The sequence below is a fragment of the Microcebus murinus genome, chromosome 2, assembly GCF_040939455.1.
Source record: "Microcebus murinus isolate Inina chromosome 2, M.murinus_Inina_mat1.0, whole genome shotgun sequence".
Lineage (NCBI taxonomy): Eukaryota > Metazoa > Chordata > Mammalia > Primates > Cheirogaleidae > Microcebus > Microcebus murinus.
In genome coordinates, this window is record NC_134105.1 from 23,460,566 (window position 1) to 23,477,500 (window position 16,935).

The 16,935-nt window shown below is 48.2% G+C and overlaps 1 protein-coding gene across 11 annotated transcripts in view; it reads right to left on the minus strand.

Moving 5' to 3' along the window:
- Nucleotides 1–1,594: 1,594 nt before the first annotated feature.
- Nucleotides 1,595–16,935, minus strand: part of PHC2 (polyhomeotic homolog 2) — a 109,064-nt gene continuing 93,723 nt past the window's right edge. For all 11 annotated transcript variants that reach the window (XM_012765335.3, XM_012765332.2, XM_012765334.2 and 8 more), the window contains 6 exons: nt 12,491–12,693; nt 10,690–10,819; nt 9,731–9,845; nt 7,968–8,109; nt 6,725–7,001; nt 1,595–3,000 (listed from right to left, as the gene is read on the minus strand). In XM_012765335.3, coding sequence (XP_012620789.2) covers nt 2,846–3,000; nt 6,725–7,001; nt 7,968–8,109; nt 9,731–9,845; nt 10,690–10,819; nt 12,491–12,693 — 1,022 coding nt within the window. In that variant the 3' untranslated portion in view covers nt 1,595–2,845. The remainder of the gene's footprint in view (nt 3,001–6,724; nt 7,002–7,967; nt 8,110–9,730; nt 9,846–10,689; nt 10,820–12,490; nt 12,694–16,935) is intronic.

Below are 16,935 nucleotides of genomic sequence, written 5' to 3' on the forward strand. Positions count from 1 at the left end.
AACCACATATATAAGAACAAACTCAGGTGAGGCCTGATCTTCATTTTCTTCCATAAAGGGAAACTCTAGGTCCAGGAGGTAAATGGCCCAGAGTCCTGGAGGCCAGCAGAGCAGCTGCGTCACATGGCCCTCATCCCTTAGCATGTGAGCCCCCTGCCAGCTCAGGGTCCTGCTAGCTACTCCCTGCCTCCTGAGACACATGGCTTTCCAGCCCCTCCTTCTACCCTTTGGGGATTAACTAATGGGTTTCTTTCTCCTCCTCCTCCAGATAATGGTTACATTTTAACAGGCATTCCAGAGAGCAGTTATCAAGATACGAGGAGTATTGGTTCTGTGCTTAATCTTCCTTTAGAGGTTCTGATTCAGTAGGTTGGGGCCTGGCTCTCAAAACCCATTTTTTTTTTTTTATTTCAGCATATTATGGGGAAAACCCATATTCTTAATAGGTGGAAACACTGCCTTAAGGACAAGCGTGAGGCTGGGCGCGGTGGCTCACGCCTGTAATCCTAGCACTCTGGGAGGCTGAGGCGGGCGGATTACTCAAGGTCAGGAGTTCGAAACTACCCTGAGCAAGAGCGAGACCCCGTCTCTACTAAAAATAGAAAGAAATTAATTGGTCAACTAAAAATAGATAGAAAAAATTAGCTGGGCATGGTGGCGCATGCCTGTAGTCCCTGCTACTTGGGAGGCTGAGGCAGGAGGATTGCTTGAGCCCAGGGGTTTGAGGTTGCTGTGAGCTAGGCTGACACCACGGCACCCTAGCCCAGGCAACAAGAGTGAGACGCTGACTCAAAAAAAAAAAAAAAAAAGATAATAAGCATGGTCAAGAGGAAGGAACAGTGAGGCCAGCTGCCTCCTCTTCCGTTCCCCCAAGGATGCAGGGATTTCGCCATACAGGACAGGGGATGCAGTGCTTGTTTTCACCCTCAGCCTGGTTTCTAGCGCAGGGCCTGGTTCACAGAGGCCGTGGTCAGCACATGCCGTTAGCAGCACACATGGCATCCTGTCCAGCTGGCTTGACTCCCACTCACCCACATGGCAATGTTCCCGCTTCTGCCTTTGCACATGCGGCCTTGGTCTGCAACGCCCTTTCTCCTCCTTTATTCAAGGCTTAGGTGTTACCTCCTCTGTTCTTATCATTTTCTACTTCAGCATCCAAAAAATGCTTCAAAAGTGCTTTGTGAACCAAAGCTGTCCCAAGGGCTCTTCTGGACACTGGGTAGCTCTATCCAGAGCTGTTTGTTGGAGGTTGGGAGTCTGAGGTCTGCCCCAGGTGTTCCAGATGCTGCTGGCCCAACAGAGTCCGTCTCCCAAGTGGGAATGGGTAGTGGGGCTGACAGTCTTAAGTGGCTTCTGGATCCTCCCAATTCAAAGGACACTCGTGTGAAAAACAGCTGGTATTGACTTTTCCCCCAGTGTGAACTGGGGTTAAGGGCATCCTCAAATGACCTGGCCCCAGCAAAGTGTGGAGAGTATGCTGTCTAGTTAAGGCCACTTCCCAGCCCAGGGACCCACCTCTCTCTGTATGGGTGAAAAGTAGCCATTTGGGCCTAGAGATAGGCACCCCTACTGAAGAAAGGCACAGAGGAGATGATGGATTTTACAGATTTATTTTTAAAAAACAAAAAAGGTTAAAAAAGTCCTTCATTTCCAACCCTGGCTGGGGGTGCGGGTGGGGAATAGAACAAGCTGAGAAAGGTGCCCACCCCCTTTCTGCAAAGGACACCCCCAGGAGCCTGCAAAGGACAGGGCAAGTCAGAGGCAGGCCCTCGCCCTTCCTGCCCTGCCGCCTCCTCAGGCAGCTCCAACTGCTGCTAGCAAGTTTTATAGGCAAAGAAGTGTGGGAGCGGGAGGCCAAGAGCTGCCTTCCTCACATCACATCACGGTCACATCAGCGGTTCTCTCCCCTCAGCGTTCACTGGGGCTTGCAGGGCAGCCGGGCAGGCGGGCTTTGCGGCCCAGCCCACCGCAGCTTGCTTAATGCTGTTTGTGAGCCAGGAGGGCGGTCAGGGGAGCTTCACAGTGTGGGGCAGGGGGTCAGAGACACCTTGACCAGTCTGGAAAGGGAAATCTCCCGATCTCTGTCTTTCTCTGATCTTGCCTCTCTGCACCGGGCTGTCCTTCTTTGCTATTCCCCATCCTGAGACCGAGTGGAGTCCAGGACAAAGCACTAAGTGGCTGTTTGCTACAAAACACCTGGAGATGCCAGAGGCTGGCCCTTGGCCCATCTGTCAGTCCAGGCTCCCACACAGTCATACAGTCATACACACAGCGTTAAGGCGTCTGTGCCAGCAGGCATGGCCCAACTGGGCCCAGCTTCTCTCTCTCCACCTGCAGAGGGTATGGGGGGAAACCCCGGCTGCTGCAGAAGCAGGCTGAAGGGGGAGAAGCTGGCAACGGAAGAGTTAACCAGGCCCGGAGAAAGAAGTGGGAGGAAGGAAGGCAAGGGCTTTCTAGGCCTCTATCCAGGCCTGCTGGCTGCCCTTGGAAGTAACCCAACTCAGGTTGGGGAGCCCTGACCATATACCCCCTGGAAAATGGGGGACAGAGAAAGGGGAAGAGAGCGGGGCTAGAGGATTGGGACTTTGGAGGAAGCCAGTGCTATCAATATTTACAAGCATAAAGCCCCATCTTCTTTGCCACCTACCTCTCTGCCCCTCCCACAGAAATGAAAGGCCCCTGAGAGCCACGGAGGAGGTGCCCAGACCTCCTCACCAGCCATGCCCCTAGGGAGAGCCCCTTCCCTCCGACTGGCCCCATTTCTGGGCCCCTCAGGAATGTCTGTCTGGCTCTGCTCAGTCGGGAGGAGGAAGCCTGGGCCAGAATGCTGGCTGCCCGGCCAGCCCTAGGAGTCCTTGAGCATGCTGATGCGAGCGTAGATCTTCAGGGCGGGCCCCAGCTTGATGTTCATGGCACTCATCAGGTGGTCCTCCTTGAGCAGCAGCAGAGCTTGCCCGTCGATTTCCTGGGCACGGAATTCCTCTGCTATCTCTTGGCAGCCTGAGGGAGACACCACCGAAGACGGTATCAGCCAGAGCTGCCAGTATTTACTCTTGGCAGCCACTGCACTTCAGACACATTGTCTTGTTTAATCCTCATAACCATACCTTGAGGAAGGTATTGCTATTCTTATTTTGCAGCTTGCAAGAAGCTAAGTGACTTACCTACCCATGGTAGCCTTGATCCATGCCTTCTTGTTTGTGCCCTTGTTCAGATCTCCCTCCAGGAACTGGACTGGCACTAGTGACCACTAAGGTGTTGTGGAAGTGACATCGTGTGATTTCCAAGGCTAGCTCAAAAAGGGCACAGTAGTTTTCACCTTGCTCTTTTGGATAATTTATTTTGGAGTAAGTCAGCCACTATGATGAGGACACACACTCAAGCAGCCCTCTAGAGAGGCCACATGGAGAGCAACTGAGGCCTCTTGCCAATAGCCTGCCATGTGAGTGAGCCACCTTGGAAGCAGATCCTCTGGCTCCAAACCTTCAGCAAAGTACAGTCCTGGCTGACGTCTTAACTGAGATCTCAGAGAGACCCCAAGCCAGAATTGTCCAGCTAAGCCGCTCCGAATTCCTGACGCACAGAGCCCATGAGAGAATAAGTGATGATTGTTTAAAGCCACTCAGTTCTGGACTAATTTGCATCACAGCAATAGGTAACTGGTACTGGGACAGGAGCGCTGCCGTGCACGCTGAGATGTGGCCATGTGTCAGAACTGGCAGTGGGCAGGAGCTGGACAGACTTGGAGGAGAGTGTTAGTGAGTGTTTAAGGTATCTTGCGAGACTAAGTAGATGGCCTTTGAGGAAGCTGCTGCGGAGGCCTACAGCAAAGTGAGGAAACTTAGTGGAGTTCGGTAAAAACAGAATCCCTGTTATGAAATGGAAAATTCTGCAACACTGTTGGTGGTGGTAACCCGGTAAGTTTAATGTACCTAAATGGACTGAGCTAAGGAGATTTTTGGGCAGAATACTGAAGGTGTCGCTTGGTTTCTTATAGCTGCTCATAGTAAAGTAAGAGGAGAGACAGAGAAAGTGAAAAAAAAAAATGTTCAACATAAAGGGGCTAGGATTTAAAAATGCCCAGCCTCTCCAGATGGTAAATGATGCTAAAATTAAGAAATGGTTTCTAGGCAAAGATCAAATCCAGGGCACAGTCAAGAAAACATGGCCAGGCCGGGTACGGTGGCTCATGCCTGTAATCCTAGTGCTCTGGGAGGCCAAGGGGGAAGGATTGTTTGAGCTCAGGAGTTCAAGACTAGCCTGAGCAAGAATGAGACCCCATCTCTACTAAAAAAATAGAAAGAAATTTGCTGGACAACTACATATATATATTAAAAAAAAATTAGCTAGGTGTGGTGGTGCATGCTTGTAGTCCCAGCTACTCGGGAGGCTGAGGCAGGAGGATTGCTTGAACCCAGGAGTTTGAGGTTGCTGTGGGCAGAGCTGATGCCATGGCACTCTAGCCTAGGCAAGAGAGTGAGACTCTATCTAAAAAAAAAAAAAAAAAAAATTAAAAAAGAAAACATGGCCAGGTGACACAGAGGGTGTGAATTAAATCTTTTGTTAAGACCTCAGAGAGATCCAGTGCAATTCCTCTAAGAATTGTCAATCCAAAGGCTCCCTAAGGAGTTTCTGGGGAGGCCTCACAGACCTCTGTTCAATAGCAGAACTAAGAATTGTTAAGGGCGCTCTCCCTCAGCTGCCAAAAAAGCCAATGTACATAAAGGATTATCTCGAAGACAATTCTGGGTGTGGTTTTTGTCTAATGGAATGGACCCCCAATAAGATTCACAGCCCATAACGATTTTAAGAAATACTGAACTACTGATTTTAAGGGTCAGAGGTGATATAAACTAAAAAGCAGCAGGAAGGAGGCTGAGAAGACTACTATGCTGACAACAGGCTACCTTTCAGAGAAAAGGAAGGATGACTCAGAGGCCAGTACCAAGAGTGAAAGAGAATCATTCTCAGGCTTGGAGTCGTAATCAGGGAAACACCAGCATGTGCCCTACTAGATTTCAGAACTGGTATGGATCTGTGACTCTTGTATGTTCCCCGTTTCTTCCCTTTTTGAGTGAGCAGGTGTACAGGGGTTATCCTGCACCTACCCCACTACAGATTGGGTTGGGGAGGGAGGGGAGCAGATAACCTGTCTCTAGTTTGCATGTCTTCAGATTGAGAGGAACCACACTTGAAGAGCTGGACCCAAGGAGCCTCATCCGTTATCTGTGTTTGAGTTAGAATTGTGATGGATGAGATGCTTTAATGACATGGGAGACTCTTGGGGAGTTTGGTAGGGGGCCGAGGGTATGTTGTGTGAGGAAGGAACATGAATCCCTAGGGTTCAGTAGAGAACTAGGGGAGCCTGTCTGTGAATGGCTGCCAGTGATCCCTGCTCCCCAGTATTCATGCCTCGTGAGTCTCCTCACAGCGAACATGAATGACCCAGGTGACCACTAGGATACAGCGAAAATGCCAGCATGTGTCTTCTGAGGCTAGGTGTAAAGGGCATGATGGCTCTGCCTTGCTCTTTCAGATCACCACCTGTGGGGAAACCTGCTGCCACGCGTGTCCTGAGAACACCTGGCAGACTGTGGAGAGGCCCATGTGGACAGGAAGTGAGACCTCTTGCCACCAGCCAGCCCCTGCTTGTAGATCACATGAGGTACCTTGAAAAAGTGTCCTACAGCCCTAGTGAAGCCTTCAGATAACCTCAGCTATCTTAACTGCAACCTCACAAGAGACCCTGCAGCAAAACAGCCCAGCTAAGCCACTCCTGCCTGAATTCCTTATCTACAGCAACTGTGTGGTGACAAATTTGGGGCATGTAGCATTAGATAAGTAACACACTGGGTGAAGCAACAGAGCCAGGATTTGGACCAGTTCTGTGTGACTCAGAAGTCTGTTCTTAACCACATTCCCCTCTCTGAGTAAGAGGCCTGTGGTTGCATCAGTCCCTGACCAGGTCGTGCACAGTGAGACTGGCAGACAGCAGAGAAGGTCCAGAAAGCATCTGAGTGGCGAGGCTCGCCTCTTCAGGTTCACGTCTGGATTCTCACAGCCTGCACGCCGCCACACAGGGCTCTTTCATGTCTTCCTGCCTCTGCTCACGTGCTCCCTCACATGGTCTCTCCCTCTCCCAAAGCACACCTGTCCACTGCCATTCAGCTTACATTTTCTTAATTTTGATATTCTCCTTGACAGATTTCCTATACTCCCACCTGACTCCCCTTCCCAACCTGCCCCAGGAGAGAGACAAGGTTAATTACATTATCATCTCTGCATTTCACACAGACCACTTACCATGCCAGAAAATATACTGAGTTATAGCTGTGGAATTTTATTTTTTGAGATGGGGGTCTTGCTCTGTTGCCCAGGCTAGAGTGCAGTGGCTATTCACAGGCCTGATCAGAGCTCACTGCAGCCTGGAACTCCTGGGCTCAAGTGATTCTCCCACTTAGCCTCCCAAGTATCTGGGACTACAGGTGTACACCACCGTGTCCTACTAGCTATGGAATATTAGGAATATTATTTTTGTTTGTGTTCTGCACTAGAATATAATCCCTTCCAGGCAGGACCTCCTCTTGTTGATCTCTGTACCTAAGTTTCTGGACCTGAGTCATTAACTGAACTACCTAATCCTCCTGGTGGGGGGAGATGAAATCTCTCACCCCCTCCCATTCCTTGCTATTCGAGGCAGGCATGGAACTTCCAAGGGCCTTACCTGGCAGAGAGCGGATGAATTCGTAGACATCTTCCACGTTCCATTTGGTGGGCTCACTTGGCAGGAAGTGATGTCCCATGCCCACCAGGTCCCGCATGTGCATGTCGGGGAGCTCCAGGTCCCGCTGGCCTTGTCGCCGGCGGGAGGTGGATGAGCTGGCTGAGATGGGTGACAGGGGTTCCTCATAGCTTGAGTTATCTGAGCAACGGCTAGAGTCTTCCTGGCTGTGTGTTAGCTGCAAGGCAGCAGTAACTGAAAGGGGTACAGTGCCTGTTGGCTGGGAGCAGAGAGAAACAGTTTTTTTTCAGGAAATAAACCATCTGTAACAGCAGTGCGGGGCACAGGCAAGCGTTTCTCTCTTCTCTACCTGGGTTACTACTCCATATCTTTGAGTTCCTAGATCAGGTATCATTTTCTGTGCTGTCCCCTCTCTGACCCTAGGCAGAGTTAGTCCCTCCCAGTATTGTCGCAGGTACCACACTGTACTGCAGTTATCTGACTACATGCCTATCTTTTCTTCTAGACGCAGGGTTTTAAATTTGGGCTCTGTGGGTTTCAGGAAGTGGTCTATGGACCACCTGAAATAGCATGTAAAATGTCTTTTGTATGTACATTTTGGGCCACAGCTTTCATCATTCTTCAGGAGGTTTAAGATAAAAATAATAAAAACAAGCAAAATACACATAAGGTTATGAAACATCATACTAGGCTGTGAGTTTCTTCAGGGCAGGACTGTCCTTAGAGCCTCAGTGCCTAACAGAGTTCCTGGCATGTGGCTGATGCTAAAAAGTTATTTAATGACTGAATCCTCATGTTTTTGGTAGGGACCGTCAAGAATTCACTGCTCTAGTATTCAAGGAGGCAAAAAGGTGGCAGATAAAGGGTGTAGGCTGCCTTCTCACCTACCTCCATGTCAGACAGGAGGTGACCTGAACAGCCTAGGGGAGACCCCATTTCCATGACCCCAGAAGTCAAGGATAGAGGCAAACCGGAAGGTGAGGGGTGATGGTGGGACAAGGCCAGTGAGGGGAGTAAAGGTCCTCATAAGCACCCATGGATCTAAAGGAAGGGACCTACTAAGGGACATGGGGAAGGCTTGATTGGACAGATCTGTGAGAGATGAGAACACAATAGAGTGTACTGAAACCACGCTGGAAGGGAACTTGAGTGTCTAGGGTCATGTATGAAGGGCAGCTGGTGGGAACTCATGGGAATGGAGTGTCGGGCTCTGCCAGCATCTCACCTGCTTCTTGGTATCCTTGGTAAGTGTTGGCAGACTGGCTTTGCTGGCCCGACGGCGGTTGTGGGTTGTGGCTCCTGCCTTCTGCAGCTTGCTCCGGTCAGAGTGGAACAGACCCACGCGTTTGGTGCATCCCACGTTGTACCTGTCAGAGACGAGGGACTGGGGAGTCAGAGCAGTTGTGGGGCTTATGGTCTCAGAATGAGAGCAGCCATGCTATCTGGCAAAACCAGAGTCCATCTATGGTTCCACTCGTAACTCTGCCACTTATCACTAGCTGTGTGACTGGGCAAGTCACTTGAGCACTGAGCCTCGGTTTCCTTATCTGGAGTTGGGGGTAATACCACTCACTTTCGAAGACTGGTTACACATGACATGAGACTGTGAACTGTTTGACACGCTGACTTGGATCACAGTGAGAACTCACAGCTACATGTGCTACTGTAAATATCACCCGTGCCAGGAAACTACTGTTCACTGTCCTGCCGGAGAGCAGCTTGGCAAAGCTCGACAAAGGCACCTGGGCTATCTCCAGCACAGCCCAAGGGGAAGAGGGCTGAAGACAGCTGAACTCTAGCTTGGCATGCAGAGCACCTGCCTGGCACCTAGAGATTTCTTCTCTTTTGGGGGCTTAGGGCTTCAAGGTTATCCGCCTCTACCCACTTGGTACAGAGACCACTGAAGGCCTTAGAATCAGGTGAGTATAAATCTCTAGGTCTGTGACTTAGCAGCTATGTCATATTAGGCACAACTTCTCCTTTATGCCTTAGTTTGCCAACCTGTATAAAGGGGACAGTAGTAATACCCGTCTTGTGGAGTTATTTTGAAGATGAGATGATGCATATCGATTGACTAGGACAGTGCCCAGCAAATGGCAGCTTCTCAATAAATGAAGGTAGTTTTTATTATAACCATTGGTTTTCTAAGCAGGGCGAAAGCTCGCAAAGGGAACGCTATAGTGAGTGCCACGGTTCTGGACAAGGCTTCCCATGGAGGATACCCGAAGGCAGTGGGAGCTGCCAAGGGCAGGAAAGGGGAATGGGTGCTAGTGGGGCCCAGGAGGGCCAGCTGGCCAAGCCAAAGCGCTGCTTCCTTTCCTTGGACTCTTCTGCCCTCTCTCCATCTGCTCTTAGGTTCTGGTTTCTCATGTGTGTGTGGTGGATTAGGGATGTAACCCTGCTTCCACACAGGCCAAGGAAATAGGAAGCTGGATAAGCCACACATGTGGCCTTGCAGGTGGACTACTACCGTGTTTCCCCAAAAATAAGACCTACCCATAAAAGTCCTAGCAGGAATTCTAAGCATTTGCACAATATAAGCCCTACCCCAAAAATAATACCTAGTGATGGGTGTGGCTGTGCAGCGTATTTGCACAACCCGTGCACTTTGTGGCGGAGCGGTAAAGAAGATGAGCAGCCCTTCTCATCTGCCCCATGAGAGCTCTATTGCTCGACATGAGAGACTGGGGCCAATGGTTCTAAAGGAAATAGAGTCACAAGAAATTGAGGATGGAATTTGGGGTTTGGAGAGTTATGATGATGTTCCAGAAGAAAATGACTTAACTGTATTTGAATAAATGTAGATTATTATACTGGACTTAAAAAAATAATACATCTCCTGAAACCCTAGGGTGTCTTCTTGAGGAAAAATAAATATAAGACCCTGTCTTATTTTCCGGGAAACATGGTACTGGAAAGAGGAGACAAAGGCACAATGCTGAGGAAATGGAATGGGCTGGGCATGGCAGCAGGGCTGAGGTCACTCACCTCTTTGCACAAGCCATGGAACAGAAGCGCTTGGAACGCTTGAACTTGTAGGCAAAGTCCACCCGGCCACAGAGCTCACACTTGAGTTTGAGGGGTGTACCCTCCTCTTTGGATTCTGAAAAGCATGGAAACAGCAAAGTGTAGAGAATGAGAAACTCCTGCAGGACTGCAGACAGCCCCACCACAGACCTCCCTACGTCATCCTGCCTCTTCCTCCAGCTCCCACAGCTGTGAAACACAGCAGCAAGCTAGCTTGGAAAATGTCAAATTGTTCTCATTACTGTTTTTATAACAACTACATCCTCTCCCCCATAAAGCACCCAAGTGTCTGATGATGCCACTTGTATAGTTGACATTTTTCTCTTCCAAGAGCTATAAGCCTGAGGCAAAACACAAGTGGGGAAGAAACAGCCCCTTCTTAAGACAGTGGAAGAAGGCAGGGGGCTTGCAGGAAAAGCTCTGGATGCTGGGATCACACCATCCCACCTCACTCCATCTAGCTGGCGGCTGACCTGGGTAGCAGAACCCAGAGGCCTAAGCTGCCGTCACTGCACAGCACTGCTAGTCAGTGGTTCAGGTGGAAAATGCAGCTCTTGCCTGGCTGCTGCTGTGCCTCTGAGTGACCCCAGTCCCGTGCACAGGCTCCCCAGGCAGTAATGAAGGGCTCAACTTGCCTAGCGCGGGTCCTACACTCACTCCTGCAACTTGCCAGTGATTCCCAGGGAGAATCAACTCTTAGCAACTTGTGGGTGGCTGGAGTGGGGTTGTAGAAGCAGGGGACAAATGGTTCCCCTGATTTCTCCCATCCCTGTTTTCTAGGGAGAGAGGCTGAGGGCACTGGGGAAAGTATTTACATACTCCCTGGCTCAGAGTTCCTCTATAGATATCAAGAAACAAAGCAGGGCCTGCCTTTCCAGCCCCATTGGAAGGCTATAAGATTGAGGGTCTGAGATGCCTACCTTGCAGATAGGGCTCTTCCATCTCCGAGTCAGTGGTGGTTGTGTGCTCTTGCTGTGGAAGTTTCTCAGGCAAGAACCCCTGTGCATACTTCTTCTTGAGATTCCCCACCAGCAGGGACGAACGTCCCACCTAGAGGACAGGTGATACGGAGGCCGTGAGGGTAGGTGGAGATGCTTCCATGCTGTCCAGCCTTATCACAATTACATATATAAAGTATCCAGGTGCAGATGCTAGCCCTGCTCCAACCTCCCCCCAGGTCATCATCCATGTGTGCCCTGCTCAAGGCCTTATTTTGCTGTTTAGCTCATGAGGCAAGATGCTAATGGGCAACAAAGTACAGAAATGGCTTCAGGCCAGGACCAATGGATCATTGCTCAGGAGTCTAAGGGCAGAGATCAGGTTTCCCACAGCTCCAGATCAAGTGCCAAGACCCAGTGCTCACATGGTGCCAGGCAGGGACAGGGCTGAGTCTGTGTGAAAGTGTGTGTATGAAAGACAGACTCAGCACTCGTTTTTTAATTTCTTAGTGTTGTCTACCTTACCACCGCCCCACCCAAGCCCAAGGTAAGGGCCGCTGTGAAAGAGAGCAGGATGACACAGACCGGGGCCACACAGCCCTCTGTGGTCGTCAGGATCCCAGAATGGCTTGTTCATGCTTTTGGCTCTCCCTTTGCTGCCTTTGTTCAGGCAGTCTGGTGGCTAGATCACATGGCGTCCGACTCTAGGGCGATGCTAGCCGTGCTATTCAATCTGCCTCCACCCTGTGAGCTCAGCTGGTTTCTAGTGTTACTCCCGGAGGCCCAGGGCAGCACCCAGTCTAATGAGGGAAAGGATGTAACAGAGCTACTTATGGCTAAGGTGCTCCGGGTAGATTTCTTTGCCATTGGCTTTGGACAACTTCCAGAGGGAAAGAGGACAAAAACCTTTCTGTCTTTTGGTTTTTAAGAACTGTTCACCCATCTCAGTTAATCAAGTTCAGGGTCTTCTGCTGACTAATCACACCATTCATGGATCCAAAGAATGAGCAAAAGGCAGATGGTATCCCAGGAAGATGGTGTATGTCTAACAGCCAGATACTTTTCATCATAGGCTAGTGTGCACCTGGCTCTAGGCTCCTCCCCACCTATAGAGCAGTACCACCTGTCCTCCAGGTCACACTGCTCAAAATCAGCTCTGGGGCTGTGTTCTAATAACCCATCTTTGTGATTCTCTTACATTTTCCTTTGTTCTTATGCTTTCATTGGAGGCACTTGCTTGTGCCCTTTCTGAATGGCCCTCAGTCTCATTCACTCATCTTTCAAGGCCCCCAGGTAAAAAGCCTCAGGTTGTGACCCTATTCCTCCTTACTTTCCCATATACGTATCTTGAGAATTCTGTTCTATGCAGGTTCCTGTTGTTTTCTAACTGGCTGAAGTTTTGCCATTCAGAGGTTCTGACATTCAAAACTCAATGAGGTCTAATTTCCCAAAGGCCATCTTCCCTCACCAAATATCCCAGAGTGAACTCTCTTTTAACCAAGGTGTCCCACGTCACCAGGCAGGGACATGGCTGAGTCTGTGTGTGGAAACTCTAACCCAGGGGTCTTGCTAATAATTCTTGATCACTGACCCCGCTTCTGGACCACGGGAAGATAATCCTAGAAGGAAATGGCTCTGACATTCTTTGGGGGAGGAAATTAACAAGGAAAGAGCAAATTGTTCACATTTTTAGAAATTTTACATGGAAATGTAAAAATATTCTAATACACATCCAAAATATACTTAAAAAAAAAAAAAAGAGGGGAAAAGAAGTAGTCCGTACCGGGAAAGGCTCCGCCCCCTCCTGGATCACAAACCCTTCGATAACATGCGTCAGGATTTGGGGTTTCACAATGGCCTGTGGTGGTTTATTCTCACCATTCTGGGGGGCAGTGCCGGCGATGCTGGAGGCAGAATTTCCGTTCCCTGAGGTCATGCCGGGGCTGCTGAGGTCGGTCAGTGCATGAACAATGCCCTGCCCTGTCTCTGCACAAGGGAGAGCAGGAAGACAAAGCAGGAGACATCAGAACCAGAGTCCAGGGCCAGAGAGGGACACTGAGGACTCACACTGCACCTGGCTTTTTCCATGGAGCCAAACGGCAATGCAAACCAAGCAGTGCCCTCCCTCAATCACCCATTTAAAAGTGGTGCAGTTGCAATGGATCACCAAGGTGAGTGCAGTCAGTTCTGCGACGATCTAGCTGATCAGCTGGCAATGTTTCTTCATTTCCCAACAGTGCTAAGAACAGTTTAACCAGGTTAAACAGACAAGAATTCTGTGTTGGCCGGGCGCTGTGGCTCACGCCTGTAATCCTAGCTCTTGGGAGGCCGAGGCGGGCGGATTGCTCAAGGTCAGGAGTTCAAAACCAGCCTGAGCAAGAGCGAGACCCCGTCTCTACTATAAATAGAAAGAAATTAATTGGCCAACTGATATATATATAAAAAATTAGCCTGGCATGGTGGCGCATGCCTGTAGTCCCAGCTACTCGGGAGGCTGAGGCAGAAGGATCACTCAAGCCCAGGAGTTTGAGGTTGCTGTGAGCTAGGCTGACGCCACGGCACTCACTCTAGCCTGGACAACAAAGTGAGACTCTGTCTCAAAAAAAAAAAAAAAAAAGAATTCTGTGTTGGAGGAGGTAAGACCTTGGTTGATACTGATTTGGACAAATAAGGTAACATTCAGTTTGAGGGAGAAAATTAAGTATTCAAGGTGACATCTGAAATCAGGATATGAAGCTGAACTATGTATAGAGCTTAGAGTAAGACAGAGTTTGGGTTAAGAGGTTAAATAAACCTTCCATGTCATACCTTGGAAGAAGATGAGATTTTAAGAGCCCTGTGGAAATGTCAAAGCACTGAGCCTCAGAAATTGAGGCCAAGGGAATTTGGGGGCTGAACCTCAAGTGCACACTATCATGCAGATCTGATTTCAAAGACTGTATATTTGGGGGTCACTGCATTAAGATAAGCATATATTCTATTTTTCCAAGGAAGCTGCTAGGCAGAGCTGAGATTTTCTATGCTGTTTCTCCTGGCCCAGTGCTCTCAACCAAGCCTCTTGCCCAGTTCTCAGCTATATACCAAATCTGATCATCAGCAAATCATAGACCCCTCCCCTCCATCTTTCTGTGGACAGCCTTTCCTGAGTTCTCCTTCTCCATGGGCTGCTAGCCTTCCTCTAAAAGACCTAACAGAGTGTTCTGCAAAGTGTGACGAGGGGTCGACACACAACCGCACCACGGTAGACTTCCTCTCTCCCACTTCAGACAGCATCTCTCATAAACTGCCTTATGTGGTAGGGGTGTGAGACTTCCTCTCCTCACTGTGTAACTCACTCCCTGCCCCCTTCCCAGGGCTCTTCCCACCACCAACTGCCCCGGAGCTGGGGTTGCCTTCAACAGAACTTCCTAAAAAAGCAAAAGCAAAGAAAGGGCCATTTCTTTATTGTAATAAGCCCATAAATATAGCCCAGTGTAGGGGGGGTGTGTATGAGAGAGACAGAGATTATTTGTTTTTAAAGTATGTTAGTACATTTGTTACTTAAGTAATTTTTATATAAAACTTTATATGAAGATGTTCTTATTTCATGTTAAAGATTCAAAATCCCATTACAGAATAGAAATTCACAGTGCTTAATTATATACTTGGAGAAATCAAGATAGATACATTTTAGAAAAGGTTTATAACTGGGTCACAATGGATGCTGATCCACTCAAGCTCATTTTCTTACTAATAGTCCTAATGCTCAGTAAACCAGGATAAATACTTTTTAATGAAAGAGAGTTGGCTATGACACACATCTTTAGTACTCAGTCCTCCGTAATGCAACTATATAATAAACTTCAGAGCTGAGCAAGAATCATCCAAGACATAGGACTGATGAGGTTTTGGGTTTTTTTTTTAAAAAACGAATTTTGTTTGAGACAGTCACCAGCAAGTTAGAAAATTTCTATTATGTCTATATTCATTTGAAAAAAATTTTTTTAAACAGCTTTGGCTTTCCTATAGAGATGGAGAAATTCCCCCTTTTAAAATCAGTCTTTCTAAATTGTAAAGGTGTTTGGGAACTGAAAAAAGAAATCTATGAAAAAGTAGGAGAACTGAGTTAATGACATAATCAAATTAAGTTTCTCTGCTTTTAACTTTAAAATATTAAGTCTGCGTTCACACAATTATATTTTTCTTATTTTATTTAATATTTTAAATATGCAAAGGAATAAAATATATTGTTTAAAATGATGAGTAAGTGTTGTTAAAATACAAAGCTTACTATGAAAGCTAAAATTTTATTTTTAGATGATGGCTATTTCCTCCTAATTAGAGCCTAGTAAAATATTCTCTGATGAATCTAATAAACTATGGATTATAGAATCACAGGATTGGAAAGTCTAGTTCAATGTCTTATCAATGCTTGAATGTTCCCTGTAATAGCCACCCCCCACCACCATTGAATTTCTGGCATTTGTCTGAATACCTCTAGTGACAAAGGAACTCACTACCCCTCAAGCAGTTTGTTCCCACCTTGAACAGCTCATTAGTTCTTCCTTATAATGAGCTGAAAATCTGTTCTCCTGTTAATTTCTTCCCAGTTATCCTGGTTCTGTTTCTTAAGCCCATAGAGAACAAGGTCAGTTAGATTTGTATTATGAGCAAAAACACAGGCTTAGACCTGGCTTAGAGACTGGTCTCTACTACTGAGTGAACCACGGACAAGTCACTGTCCCTCTCTGAGCCTCAGTTCATTGGATACTACATACCTTCGGTGTTGCTGTGAAGACTAAATGAGACAGTGAGTAGCAATGCAGTGCTAGCTGAGGAAGAAATGCTCAAGAGATGCTCCTGGTATCATGAAAGATGTCTTTCAGGACACCCAATATATTCTCTCCTCAAGGCCAGACCCCCTCTGCTCTCTTTCACCTACTAGGGTCTTGCTCTATTGCGTAGGCTGGAGTGCAGTGGTGCTATCATAGCTCACTGTAACCTTGATCTCCTAGGCTCTCAAGGTGACCCTCCTGCCTCAGCCTCCAGAGTAGCTGGGACTACAGGCGTGTGCCACCATACCTGGCTAATTTTTAAATTTTTTTGTAGAGACAGGGTATTGCTATGTTGCCCAAGCTGATCTCAAATTCCTGGCCTCAAGCAGTTCTCCTACCTCGGCCTCCCAAAGTGCTGGGATTATAGACTTGAGCCACTTCGCCCAGCCCTTTCAAGGATTCTTATACAGAAGGGTCGCAAGTTAACCATCTTCCTAGGTCCTGTTTGCTTATATCTTTTAGTGTCAGGTACCCGGTCAATACTAAGCATAATCTAAGAGATACGGTTAGTAAGATTTTTGGGTTTTTGTATTTGTTTTACACATGGTCACATCTCTGACTGAGAGCTCTGGTAGAGGTAAATTAGTGACTCCCTCATTTCAGTTTAATCAATTCCTCCTTGGAATTAACCCACTCTTCTCTAAATTCTGGGAGGACTCTCACCTCCAACCTTTCACTGATATTCCTCACAAAGCAGCTTCTGATACCTTGTCTCCTTTTATGGGATCTCTCTGTCCTTGCTTAACTTCTCTCCTCGCCCCTCCTTCCTGTCTCTCAGATCTGTGCCAGTTCTGTACAGTGCAAGACAGTGGACTAGCTCTTGAGGTCAGATTCTTTCCTCATGCCAAATACACTAGTGAACAGGTAAGTCACCAGCTTAGAGCAGCGCTCCCCAACCTTTTTGGCACCAGGAACTGGTTTCGTGGAAGACAACTTTTCCAGACTGGCGGGGGGGCTGGTTTCAGGACGACTCAAGCACATTACATGTATTGTGCAGTCAAACCTCTCTGCTAATGATGAGCTGTTTGCAGCGGCTCCCCAGTGCCAGCATCACCTCCTCAGCTCCACCTCAGACCATCAGGGATTAGATTCTCGTAAGAGGCTGGGCGCGGTGGCTCACGCCTGTAATCCTAGCACTCTGGGAGGCCAGGGTGGGCAGATCGCTTTAACTCAGGAGTCCAGCCTGAGCAAGAGCGAGACCCGTCTCTACCAAAAATAGAAAAGAAGTTAATTGGACAGCTAAAAATATATATAGGAAAAATTAGCCAGGCATGGTGGTGCATGCCTGTAGTCCCAGCTACTCGGGAGGCTGAGGCAGGAGGATCACTTGAGCCCAGGAGTTTGAGGTTGCTGTGAGCTAGGCTGATGCCATGGCACTCTAGCCCGGGCAACAGAGTGAGGCTGTCTCAAAAAA